Consider the following 13,510-nt stretch of genomic DNA (forward strand, 5'->3'; position numbering starts at 1 on the left):
TCATGAGTCAGTGCTGCTCTCTAGTGGTCAGAGATCTCAACCTTTACATTTCATTGCTTGACATTAACTATTAAAGCAAAGAATGAATAACAAACATCAGTACGCACAATTAGTTCATTGCATGCTCAAATTATACAGATTGATCACTTATATTTTGGAGAACCAATGTTTAATGTTTAGGTGCTGTAATGTACTGTGTAAGCATTTCTGTGCTGTACATATATGTAACAAATTATATTGGATGTACATTATATGGCTAAAATGTTCCCCAAACTGATGCCACAAAGTTAAAAGCACACAATAGTGTAGGATGTCTCTGTAACACTGTAGCATGACAATTTTCCTTCACTGGAACTAAGAGGCCCAGACCTGTTCAAGCATGGCAATGCCCCTGTGCACAAAGCGAGCTCCATGAAGACATGGTCTGCCAAGTTTGGAGTGGAAGAACTTGAGTGTCCTGGACAGATCCCTGACCTCAACACTTTTTGGATGAACTGGAATGCCGACTGCACCCCAGACCTCCTCGGCTGACATCACTTCCTGATCTCACTAATGCTCTTGGGGCTGAATGAGCACAAATCCCCACAGCCACTCTCCAAACTCTAGTGGAATAAAATTTGTGATAAAAATTTTAGTGGGTCAAAATGTTTTACCCTTCAAACAGTGGTCTGAACATTAATCCAGAACAAAAATTAATGTTCATGGTGAAGATGGCTTTGAGCAAAACTAATTTTAGAAGTCTTGTTGAAACATGCAAATGAACATGTTAGTATAATTTTGCATGTGTGTGAATATTGTGTAGATTTTTTTAGTTTTATATTATTATATTACATTATTAATACACTGTATTATATATTATTTGATTTGATTCCCACCTCTGCCCTGTGTGTGGAGTGTTAATGTTATCCCTGTGCTTCGATGGTTTCCTCCCCATCTGTGCTGATTGGCATCTCTAAACTGTCCATAAATGGGTGTGTGTGTGTGCGCGTGCACAGTTGTGCCCTGTGATGGGTTGACACCCTGTCCAGGGTGTCCTCTGGCTTGTGCACCAAGTCCCTGCGATAGGCTCTAGGCTTCCCACAACCCTGTGTAGGATAAGCGGTACAGAAAAATGGATGGATTGATTACATAAATCCAATAGGACTGGATTAATCCGGTCCAATCACAATATTTTTTTTGTGAATTAATTTAAATAATTATTTTAGGTCCAAATCAATACTTGTTGTTCTCAAAAAATACTGGTTTAAACCCCACATTTCATTTCATATCAAAGAATTCAACTGAAACCTTTTATTGATTTTATTGTAATTTTTACAATTCACACACACCACTCCATAACACTAGCACACAAATGTGCTAACCCTTGCTCCAAAACCTACCCTAAAAAAGTTAAAGTAAAACCATCAGAACGTTATACGTTAGAAAACCAGCTCATCAAGTATCTGTGTACAGGTTTCATAATACCTTTTGGGCCTAGATAAAATGTCCAAATTAAATTTGATGTTCAGCTTCATGACTTCATGGTGCTTGCAAATAGTCCTCGATTGTCTCCAGATTCACATGTGAAAAATCACACACAATAAGATTACAGCACTTTAGCCCAATGTTCCTGTGTGAAGGAAATTCAGGAAAATGCTGAGGAAAAAAACAATCTACCGTAGGCCCAGTAGGCATCACAATACTGTATGGCTCACAATACAGTAATGTAAACGTAATGAGTACATTTTCCCTACCCAAAATTATAAAATCATTTTCCAACAATGCTTTGTAATTTACATTACATCCAGCCTGATTATCAGACTTTGTAGTTGACCAAATTAGTGACTTAAGTGACTGTCAAACCTAAGAAATAGCTATTAATAAGTCTGTCATAACTGTCTGCCTTGACCTTTTAAATATCAAAATATCATCATAAAAAAAATCAGAAGAAGTGCTACAGTTTCGTAATCCACAAATGGTGAACAGTTCCCCAGTGTACCACTGACACCATCTGCTAGAGCTTATACTGTAAACATTTTAATAAGGAATTTTACTGCCTTGTATTTTCAGCTGAATGTCCTGTATAATGTCATGTACACCTGCCGTGTAACAGCAGGGCTGCCAGAATGGATGAACCTCACCTAAAATCAAATCAGAATGAAAACTAGCAAACACAAGTCGGAAGCCACTCTCAGCAACCCCAAGCTTTAAAAATAATGGGCATACATCGATGTCATGGGAAAAGGCACATAAGCATGCCTATGCTGAAATCCAGGGCGTGAAATGCAGTAGGTGTGTTTAAGACCCAGCGGGCGCCTGCTGGTTAGACGCGTCACTCTCTGAGGTTTGGCAGAACGAATCTGGGAGTTGCTTGGCATACTCGACCAGCTCGTATGACTCACGGATATCTGACAGGCCGAACCAGAACACGATCCAGCGGCCATTGACGAAGCTGCCGTCACAGTGCTTGAAGTACCTGAGGCATAAAATTTGAGAAGTGCTGGAGTGCAGATTGAACAGAAGAGTAAAAGTAAGAAGAAAAAATGTAAACAGGAAAAACTGAACTAAAATTCTATGCTTGTTAGTCTCCCTCATCCCAAGTTCTTTATACACACTACCTGGATACAAACTGAACAGTAGAGCGTCTTTAAACAATGTGCTGCTACAGTGACTTTACGTTCATTCATTAAATCAGATGGACTGTTCCCACTCTCAAAAATAAACGTACCAGACTCCTCCTTTCGTTGTCACTGGGGTGGTACCATCAGGGGTACATCTTCTATACCTTTAGTATGTTTTTTTTTTACTTAAGAAGGTGCAGGTTATGTACCATTAATTAGCTTTTTGACTAAAGCTTTAAAAAGTGCATCAGTGGTCCTTAAGGCCCAATTATGTACTTTAAATTATTATTAGAGCGGCGCAGTGGGTAGCACTGCCTTGTGTCACACACCTGGTTCGATCCTGCACTCAGGTTACTGTCTGTCTGGAGTTTCACATGTTCTAACTGTGTCCATGTGGGTTTCCTCCAGGTTTTCTGGTTTCCTCCCACTCCCCAAAAACAGCATGGCAGTGGACTGGCTATGACAGTTTATCCCTATGTGTAAATGAACGTGTGAATGTGTGTGTGCTTCATGTGCTGCAATGGACTACTGTGGCATCTACGATGTTTCAGGAACAGCGCCGAGTTTGTTAACCAAAAGAAGGTTTCCAGAATGTTATGAAATTATGAAATGAAATGAAAGTAACCAAAGGGAAATCAAATGCCAACTGTGTTTGCTGGATTAACAATTAACTCACAAATAGACTACATTTTATTAAAATATTCTTTTGTACTAGTATAAATCATGAATAACAAATTATATATTAGGCATCAAAGTGGCAAACCGTACACAGCTCCAGGGTCCCTGGTTCGATCCTGAGCTTGGGTTACTGTCTGTGTGGAGTTTCACATGTTCTCACTATGGTTGCATGGGTTTCCTCCGGGTTCTCTAGTTTCCTCCCACCTCCCAAAAACATGCAGTCAGGCAGGCTGGCTACACTAATTTGCCCATATGTGTGAATGCATGTTGCCCTGCAATGGACTGCTGTCCCAGTCAAGGTGAATTCTCCCACCTTGGAGATTCTGGATCCACTGTAACCCTGACCAGGATAAAGCGGTTACTGTAGATGAATGAATTTAAAGGTACACTATAATGTAATGTAATGTAATGTAATGTAATGTAATATAATATAATATAATATAATATAATATAATATATAATATATATGAGTATGTATATATTAAATCTCTATATATTAAACTTTTTTTTTTCGGCCGGGCAGTATGTGTGTGTGTATGTGTGTTTTTTTTTCTGCCCGGCCGAAAAAAAAATAGTCTTTGTTTAGATTTTAATAGGCAAATACATAAGAGTCTATGAACGGATCATTATTAGAATGATTATAATGTTTCTAGCATGTTATATGTTTGGCAGCAGTTCTTTTAATCTTAAAAGATGAAGTGTGTATCTTTTTAGTTCTTTAATAACCATGTAGAAAGACGTATCATGGCCATATTCCAGGATGACACTGCCAAGATTCATCAGGGTTAAAATTGTGAAAGAATGGTTCAGAGAGCATAAAGAATCATTTTCACACATGAATTGGCACCTCTGAGTCCTGACCTTAACCTCAGTGAAAGTCTTTGGGATGTGCTGGAGGAGACTTTACAGAGTGCTCACCTCTTTCATTGTAAGTACAAGATCTTGACCAAAAATTGATGCACCTCTTGATGGAAACAACATCACAACATTTATTTCCATCAAGCGGTGCATCAGTTTTGGGTCAAGATCTTGTATTGACAATGAAAGAGGTGAGCACTCTGTAAAGTCTCCTCCAGCACATCCCAAAAAGCTACACACTTCATCTTTTAAGATTAAAAGAACTGTTGCCAAACATATAACATGCTAGAAACATTATAATCACTCTAATAATGATCCATTCATAGACTCTCATGTATTTGCCTAAAATCTAAACAGTGATTTTTTTTTGGCCAGGCAGTGTGTATTCATGTTCGTTTCACTTGTACATACTAAAGGTACGAAAAATGTATCCTTGGTGGTACCACCCCAACGACAAAGAAAGGTACAGTTTGGTACCCTTATTTTTGAGAGAGAAGGTTTGGTAAAGCAAATACATCCCATTCAGAAAATATCAGAGACTTTAACAATACACTGGGTTGTGTGCGTGTCTGTGTGTGTTTGTTGTCTCTAACTCACCAAGGGTTGATGCGATTACTCGCGCGGGATCTCCAGAAGAGCTTGCCCAGGTCCTGGCGAATACACTCCCAGAGGATCTGACTGGTGCCCTGGCCCTGTTTATTGTCACTCACCACAAATTTATCCAGATACAGAATCCCACTGCTGACTGGCTCAGAGGTGATGATGGCTACTGCACTGTACCTGAGGAGCAGGAAGCAGGTCACAACATAGTACTACTCGCAGAAAATTCATTCTGCTACATAAATAAAGCTCTTTTACTGACTAAAAGACACACTGCTTTACCCGTGTGTACAGCATATTTGAACAAAAGTCTGAGGTTGCAAGTAAAGGTGATGTTACCCTTCTGACAGATAGATGGAATGAAGTCTTTCCTTAAGAGAGCTGATGTAGTCTTCATGTAGTGTCTTCCCAAATGATTTGTTAATCAGAGCCAGGAGACGGTCAAAGTCTATGCCCTCAAGGCTGCTGTACCTGACAGAAAGTGATAATCATCTCATAAAATGTCGACAGTGTCCTCTAAGGTCAGGCTCACCTAGTCCCTAATACATTTCTTCAACTATATATACTTGCAGTACATTCAGAAAGTATTCACCCAGATGTTGGGAATTACCATGATTCACTATTACAGGTTTTCACAAGGTTTTGTAAATTAAAACAAACTGAAATATCACTCCTATTAAGACCAGATGCAATGACACTTGAAACTGCTCATCCCATTCCCAGTAATGATCTTTAAGAGTTCATTAATTAAGGTTTAAGTGGAAGGGACATGACTTGAGAAGGGCCACTTCTGTTTATATAAAGCCCCACAGCTGACAGTGTGAATTAATGACACAGCAAAGAACGAGTCATTAAGTCTAATGATTTGTCCATAGAGGATAGTGTTTCTGCACTGATCTGTAGAAGGGAAATGCAGCTTTGAAGAACACTCCAGTCTCCATTATTCTTAAATGGAAAACATATTTTAGCATTGAGAACTCTTGAGATCCTGCATGGGGATTGGAGAACATAAAAGAATGACAGCCATCTCTGCACGACTGCACTAATTAGAACAGGATATACTGGGCCAGAAAGAAGCCATTCCTCAGTAAAAATCACATGATGACTTGTTTGGCATTTGCCACAAGGCACCTAATGGAGTCTCAAGCCAAAAGAAACATGACTCTATGGTCTGATTAAACCAAAATTGAAACATTGCCCTGAATTCTAAGAATTACATCTGAAGGAAACCAGGCACCACTTCCAACTCTACAGTACAGCTGCTAGTGGACCAAAATACATCTTTGAGTCTAGTCACAGTCAAGACACATCTCTGGACAGACCTAAAAACAGCAGTATAGCAATGTTCCCCATCCAATCTGACAGTACTCAAGAGGAAGATACCCAAATACAAGTTTTTCAAGCTTGTAGCATCAAACCCATTGAGACTGCCAAAGTGCATCAAAGTAATGAGTAAAATGGTCTGAATACTTATGATATTTAGGCTTTCCTTTAAAAATACATTTACAAAACTTGTTGTATGCTTGAAAACCTGTTTATGCTTGGATTTGGTATTTTCCAATTGCAAAGGTTTTGCACAAATAATTATGCTTAATAAAAGATTATATAGTACTGTCTATTTAAATTTAGAAAATCTTGTTTTGGGTAAGTAGTAGTCAAGAAGTCCTCATTAAAATGAATAAAATTATAATCTCATACTTGTGAATGGGATCTCCATTTTTGAACATGGTGCCAGAACCTGAAAAAGATAAAATTACATTTTCAATGAACTATGACTCAAACCACTTCAGCAAAAGTGCATTAGATATGCTCTACTATGCATGTACGTAAGAAACTGACATTCCAAACCCTCAGTTTCAAGGGTTTCAAGATAAGGGTTTAACACTGCAACTAAATTAATAGCTTTACTAGGAAGTCATGCATTAAAAAAATAAAAAAGGATGGAGGTCAACCAGCTCACTGCTACAGCTATGAGAGTCGCTGACCTTTCCCTTTCCTCTAAAAATAGCCAGTTCATTTACAGCATATCTGTTACAGTTCACTCAGCATACATTTACAGTGCATCCGGAAAGTATTCACAGCGCTTCACTTTTTCCACATTTTGTTATGTTACAGCCTTATTCCAAAATGGATTAAATTCATTATTTTCCTCAAAATTCTACAAACAATACCCCATAATGACAACGTGAAAGAAGTTTGTTTGAAATCTTTTCAAATTTATTAAAAATAAAAAATGAAAAAAAAAAAAAAATCACATGTACATAAGTATTCACAGCCTTTGCTCAATACTTTGTTGAAGCACCTTTGGCAGCAATTACAGCCTCAAGTCTGAGTATGATGCTACAAGCTTGGCACACCTATTTTTGGGCAGTTTCTCCCAATCTTCTTTGCAGGACCTCTCAAGCTCCATCAGGTTGGATGGGGAGCATCAGTGCACAGCCATTTTCAGATCTCTCCAGAGATGTTCAATCGGGTTCAAGTCTGGGCTTTGGCTGGGCCACTCAAGGACATTCACAGAGTTGTCCCGTAGCCACTCCTTTGTTATCTTGGCTGTGTGCTTAGGGTCGTTGTCCTGTTGGAAGATGAACCTTCGCCCCAGTCTGAGGTCCAGAGCGCTCTGGAGAAGGTTTTCATCAAGGATGTCTCTGTACATTGCTGCATTCATCTTTCCCTTGATCCTGACGAGTCTCCCAGTTCCTGCCGCTGAAAAACATCCCCACAGCATGATGCTGCCACCACCATGCTTCACAGTAGGGATGGTATTGGCCAGGAGATGAGCGGTGCCTGGTTTCCTCCAGACATGACGCTTGCTATTCAGGCCAAAGAGTTCAATCATGTGCCTTTTACTGAGAAATGGCTTCCGTCTGGCCACTCTACCATACAGGCCTGATTGGAGGAGTGCTGCAGAAATGGTTGCTCTTCTGGAAGGTTCTCCTCTCTCCACAGAGAAACACTGGAGCTCTGTCAGAGTGACCATTGGGTTCTTGGTCACTTCTCTGACTAAGGCCCTTCTCCCCCGATCGCTCAGTTTGCCCAGGCGGCCCGCTCTAGGAAGAGTCCTGTGGTTCCAAACTTCTTCCATTTACAGATGATGGAGGCCACTGTGCTCATTGGGACCTTCAATGCTGCAGAAATTTTTCTGTACCCTTCCCCAGATCTGTGCCTCGATACAATACTGTCTCAGAGGTCTTCAGACAATTCCTTGGACTTCATGGCTTGGTTTGTGCTCTGACATACACTGTTAACTGTGGGACCTTATATAGACAGGTGTGTGCCTTTCCAAATCATGTCCAATCAACTGAATTTACCACAGGTGGACTCCAATCAAGTTGTAGAAACATCTCAAGGATGATCAGTAGAAACAGGATGCTCCTGAGCTCAATTCTGAGTGTCATGGCAAAGGCTGTGAATACTTATGTACATCTGATTTTTTTCATTTTTTATTTTTAATAAATTTGCAAAGATTTCAAACAAACTTCTTTCACGTTGTCATTATGGGGTATTGTTTGTAGAATTTTGAGGAAAATAATGAATTTAATCCATTTTGGAATAAGGCTGTAACATAACAAAATGTGGAAAAAGTGAAGCGCTGTGAATACTTTACGGATGCACTGTACATTTTGTGGAATTAGACACTTACCTTAGCAAATGAAGAAAAAAAAAAAACATTTACAGTATGAGCAAAAAAAAGACACAGATAACATAAATAATAAAAAAAGGCTAAGTACAATGCAATACAATATAGTTAAATAAATACTTAGTCAATCTGGAACAAAAGACTTGAAATATTCTTTTCCACTGGTAATAAAGTGAGTGTCTGATAAGGGAAATACATTTAAGACAAAAAGTCAGCTCTATAGTGAGGTAGGACCTAATGTATGCAAAGTTCTGTAAGTGAAAACATGCAGTTGTAGTCAAATAAAATTCCTATCTGGCATATTAGTCCTCATTTCCTAGTATGCTTAATACCGTAGTAATGCTTAAAAATTTAATATCTTAAATACATTTAAGAACTGACAGAGAGGTTTCTTAATTTTATATCTGGTTCTGAAAACATAAAGCACTGTTGTGTGGGTTGGAGCTTGCATCTGAATAATTGCAATACCCTTCATTATTTTAAAATGGATTGTTGCAATGTCAGTGATGTAAAAATGTTGTTAAATTACAAGCTATATAACTAAACAGCTAGCTGTATGATCCATGTCTCTGTACATGTTGTTTTACCTTGCAACCAATAACCCTCCTTAAAATGCACAAACATGGCACTACTCTCTTAAATCTCTCAACAGATTACTGATTAATCTGGCTAAGAAAATATGAAAGTAAACTGTGTATGTGCGTATCTCACCTTTATGACTGAAGAGCTCAGTGAGCAGAGTGTTAGCTGAAGTGATGACTGCTGAGCTCTCTGGGGAGAGCTGGTTGAGGAGGTGAGCGATAGCGCTGACCAGCCTGCGCTCCAACGCACACAGCCACTCAGCTGAGGACAACAGAGGAAGGTCACTCGGCAGAGACACGGTACCCAGCACCTGAAACACACACACGCACACATACACAACAAACCAACTTACTAAATCTATCAAATTTCTGTTTTTCTAAAAGGAACAACGAACAAGAGCACAAGTGAAAAGTGGCAGATCGGAAAAGACATGGTTCTGCGATTTCTATGCTTAACTTGTACATGAAATGTGATTGTATGGTTATGTGTATGTGATTATGGTAGATAACTCTGCTTTTGAAGGGATGGGCATATCAGCAAAAAAAAAACTGTATTATCTACCCCACCAGGCAAGTAAGTCCCATGTCAAGACTCTTCTCTCTGTTCTCTGTTCTGGCACCTAGGTGGTGGAATGAACTTCCCCTAGATGTCCGAACAGCCGAGTCACTGGCAGTCTTCAAACGACGTCTAAAGACCTACCACTTTCTGAAGTACTTCAATTAGCACTTAAAAAAAATTGTGTTGTCTGTGTGTTTTTCTTACTATATGACCTCGTCAACAGGGTTTTTTAAACTGACAGTACTCTTAGTCCATGACCTAGTGAACCAGTATCAGGATGTGTTTATTGATAGAGACTTCAAAGAACTTCTGTAAGGCGCTCTGAATAAAGACGTCTGCAAAATGCCTTAAATGTAAATGTTTTGGTTGCCTGAAAACTTTATTGAATAGTTGCGTGCATTAATACATACTAAGGGAAACAAATGAGCATATTGTCATGAAACACATCGTGCTTGCAACCTCAACAAAACATCAGCAAGTAAATTAAGCTATGATTTGGTGTTATCTCTTTGCATTGCATATTATACTAATTGAGTCTGGTTAGCAGCTTTATTTCTCTCTATATGTTCAACCATGAGGTGCCTATATACCGTGCTCAGTTTTGTCAATGTTTTGAAACACCTGATTCTATAAAGTTTGCCTGCCATCTGTGCAAGGTAATTAATCCACCCAGTAAAAATCAATATCTCTTCTAGCCAGACTAATAGCCCGGATAAGAAATCTGCCTGTCCTGGGCACCTGGGCTAATGATTTGTCCTACTTTGTAAACTATCCAATTATTAAAAGCTGGCCTTAGTATAAGACAAAGTTCACAGTGATTCAATACCAAATGACAGTATAAACTGATCAAGTTGTTGACTGTGAGGTGATCACACTAACACACCTACGCTTACCTTTAGGTTCTGGTTACGGAGACCCCCCCAGCTGTTCAGGAACATAACTTTGAGGGGCTGGAGAGCTCGAGAGATGGCTACGGTGACGTCAACCGAATTGAGGAGAGTGGAGCAGCCAGCTGTATCACAGCCCACAGGGCACACCAGGGGAATGGCACCGCAGTCCAGACTCCACTGAAGCAGGGTTGTGTCTACCATGATGGAGGCAGCACCACTAACACACAAACAGAGAGCAACAACTGAGAACTATTTCCACATAAGCCTCAAAATCTTACTTGCTCATGACCCAAGTAGAATATGCATGCTTGTCTGTTAGGATTGTTTAAAAGGTATCTTGGTGAGTTTGCTTGTTAACCTGCTGTTGTGTTGAGGCTCCAGAAGTCGCAGCATTGACTCTGCACTAAAGAAAGGAATGACACTGGCCGAGCTCTGCTGCAAGGCCTCAGCAAGAACTTGGCAATATTTAATCAGTACAGTTCTGCAGTCAGAGGAAACAGGTCCATCTGGTATACAGTTTTCTTTCATCAGCTCAGGAGGAATCCCCATTACCACCACGGTCTTCATATCCATGCGCTGCAGGAAGGACAAGGCGAACGCCAGGCTCTGCACCATCTCACAGCTCTTGAACACTGACGGGTTGATCTGGACACAACAGATGAAATGTTATTCAGGTTCTGCTGTGCCTAACATGTAAGCTATTAAAGCACTTCTCTTCAAGCCAAGTATTTATCTGTATTTCCACCTGTGTAAATAGATCCTGGCGAAAGAGTGCCCATTATCTGTAAATTTCCATCATGCTTTATCACGTTATGTTTGACCAAACCAGCACAAGATAGTCAATTCACCTAAAACATAAGGCAAAGTATTAAAACCAGCTTTTGTTATGCAGCTAATGCTTGACTCAAGCATTTGTCTATTTGCATACCGTGTTTCAGAATGCAAAACATGTAGACAGTTTGTTTTGAAGTTTTTAAAATTTATATGATTATGAAATAGAATTTGATTATATTGCAAATCATTAGAGCATTAAAACCATTATTGTGGTTGTCTGGAACACCAGTTTGTTCAACTACAACTGACAATTTCAGGAAATAGTTGGTGAAAAGAAAATATTTTCTTATGCGTGAACATTGTTTATATATTTTCAAGGAAAACAAGGGAATTACAAGCAGGTTCAGCTTCATTCTCATACCAAGTGTGTCTGAGCAGGAGTTCTCCTTAAATTCTTTAATATCCATGCCACATAACACGTCATGTTCATTTGTATCCATAATCAAAAAACAAGAACACTAATTAACAACTGAAAATGATGACCATGATGATTATTATTATTATTATTACTAGTAGTAGTAGAAGGAGAAACAGTAACAATTATACTACTACTATTGCCATCATTCTAGCCTTGCTATACTAGTTGGTCATTTTATCAGGTACGCCTGCCATGTAAATGCACTTGTGTACTGTACACAATTACTGCTTAATCTGTGTGTTGTTGTGCACAAACTGTCAGTCCACCTTTACCATGTCCATCAGTAAAAAGGAACAGTCATCAGCCTATCACACTGCTGAGCAGATGGTGTGTGTGTGTGTGTGTGTGTGTGTGTGTGTGCTGGATCATTCTCAGCACAGATGTGACCCTGACAAACAGTAACCCTGCTGTTAGTGCTGCTAGAAATGAACCACCACTGGATCTCTGAATTACTAATACTACAGTGTAGACAAGCAATCTTCCAGAATATACCATTATTTAATTCATTCATTTAACTTAGCAGTTTGACCAGATCAGTGTGTGTTTTAGCAGCTGGTTGCTGGTCAGACCAAGCTACAAAGTGTAAGTTTGTATTAAGAAGAAGAAGAAGAAGAAGAAGAAGCTAGTTTGATGTTGGTCAGCTTACTGAGCTCACTGTAACTGGAGTTAGCATGCTCACCTCCAGAACGGCGAAAGCAGGCGCTTTACACACATTCGCTCGCTGAAATTGCGTCAGCCAGTAACGAGCTTCCCGCGGATCCCCGCCGACTTCACTGAGAAACGCTTTAACGTCCCGGTAGACCATGGTGCGGTTGGACCACACACCGCGCTCCGAGAGCGGCAGGAAGCTGGCGGCGTCTAGCTGCGTCTGTACGGGGATCTTGTTAGCCTGTACGGCGGAGGTGACTGACAGCATGCGCCGCTGAATTTTGGCGAGTTTCCGCTGACCCGTGTTCTGCTGCGGCTGAGCGAGAGGCAGAGACGGCGCCGGCTTTGACAAAAACTGACCGGCCATTACGATAGCCCTACAGCCAGACGCCCCGCCGTTTACTTTAGCCATGAGTCGGTCAACTAAGCCGTGTCTAGTGAAGCGAACTCCGGGTTCTCCCAGCTGTCAAATTCAGTATGTTCACCTCTGCTACGCTAAGCTATTCTACACTATGCTATGCTAACTTGCACTACGTTAGCAGGCGCAGTCGTTGTACATAACAATTCATCTGTACGAAGGCGTGGCCACATCCGGTAACCACGCCTCTTTTGCAGTAAGCGTTCCTACACTGGCCCTGTCCCAAATGGCGCCCTGAGCACTGCTCTCCTCCTCCAAGGCTGCACTTTGGTGCACTGCGGTGCGCTGGTGGTCGATGGCTTGAGAGTGTACAAGTGAGCATTTGGGACACTCCTCAATGGTACGTCACATACCTGGATTTTTTTAGTTAATGAATCTCATCAAGTACAAACAAACCTATGTATCTTCACGCAAGGAGTATACAGTGTAATACACATAAATTAAAAATCTGTACAGGTTTAGATGCTTTTTGTTTTAAAGAGAGCCGAATTGTGTCAGTGTAATGTGTCATTTTCCTTTTTAAAGAAGCAAATCTCATCCACAGGAGAGTAAATTCCTTACATTCCTGGGTGTTGTCTGCTGTGTTCATGTCAGGACACGTCACAGCACCAAGGTGTTGATTAGTTTCCTACAACAGCATGCCTCGCTGTGTGTTATTCCTTACATAAGTGGCTGTCATAGTAAAATTAAAAGCAGTTCTAAAATAAACAGAGAATCAGTGCAATAAAGCTATAGCTCAGAATATGGAGTAAGAATTGTATGGAGTAAAAATTGTGCATATTATTACCT

General features: G+C 40.1%; 1 protein-coding gene across 1 annotated transcript; it reads right to left on the reverse strand.

The window, feature by feature from the left end:
* Positions 1-1,255: 1,255 nt before the first annotated feature.
* nags (N-acetylglutamate synthase) lies at positions 1,256-12,896 on the reverse strand. The gene is made up of 8 exons (XM_026917099.3): positions 12,335-12,896; positions 10,762-11,048; positions 10,407-10,620; positions 9,085-9,265; positions 6,435-6,474; positions 5,076-5,207; positions 4,734-4,916; positions 1,256-2,455 (listed from the first exon to the last, which is right to left on the reverse strand). The coding sequence occupies exons 1-8, from the start codon at positions 12,713-12,715 to the stop codon at positions 2,278-2,280; spliced, it is 1,596 nt and encodes a 531-aa protein (XP_026772900.2). The 5' UTR covers positions 12,716-12,896; the 3' UTR covers positions 1,256-2,277.
* Between the last annotated feature and the right edge of the window lie 614 nt (positions 12,897-13,510).

Source organism: Pangasianodon hypophthalmus, chromosome 13, assembly GCF_027358585.1.
Source record: "Pangasianodon hypophthalmus isolate fPanHyp1 chromosome 13, fPanHyp1.pri, whole genome shotgun sequence".
NCBI lineage: Eukaryota > Metazoa > Chordata > Actinopteri > Siluriformes > Pangasiidae > Pangasianodon > Pangasianodon hypophthalmus.

What these genes read in the sequence shown, in the direction of transcription:
- nags (XM_026917099.3), bottom strand. Translation starts at nt 12,715, where the DNA reads ATGGCTAAAGTAAACGGCGGGGCGTCTGGCTGTAGGGCTATCGTAATG. An exon ending in CTGCTTTCGCCGTTCTGGAG is followed by an intron (nt 11,049 to 12,334) that starts GTGAGCATGCTA and finishes TGTTGTGTCCAG; the next exon opens with ATCAACCCGTCAGTGTTCAA. An exon ending in TGAGCTCTTCAGTCATAAAG is followed by an intron (nt 6,475 to 9,084) that starts GTGAGATACGCA and finishes TATCTTTTTCAG; the next exon opens with GTTCTGGCACCATGTTCAAA.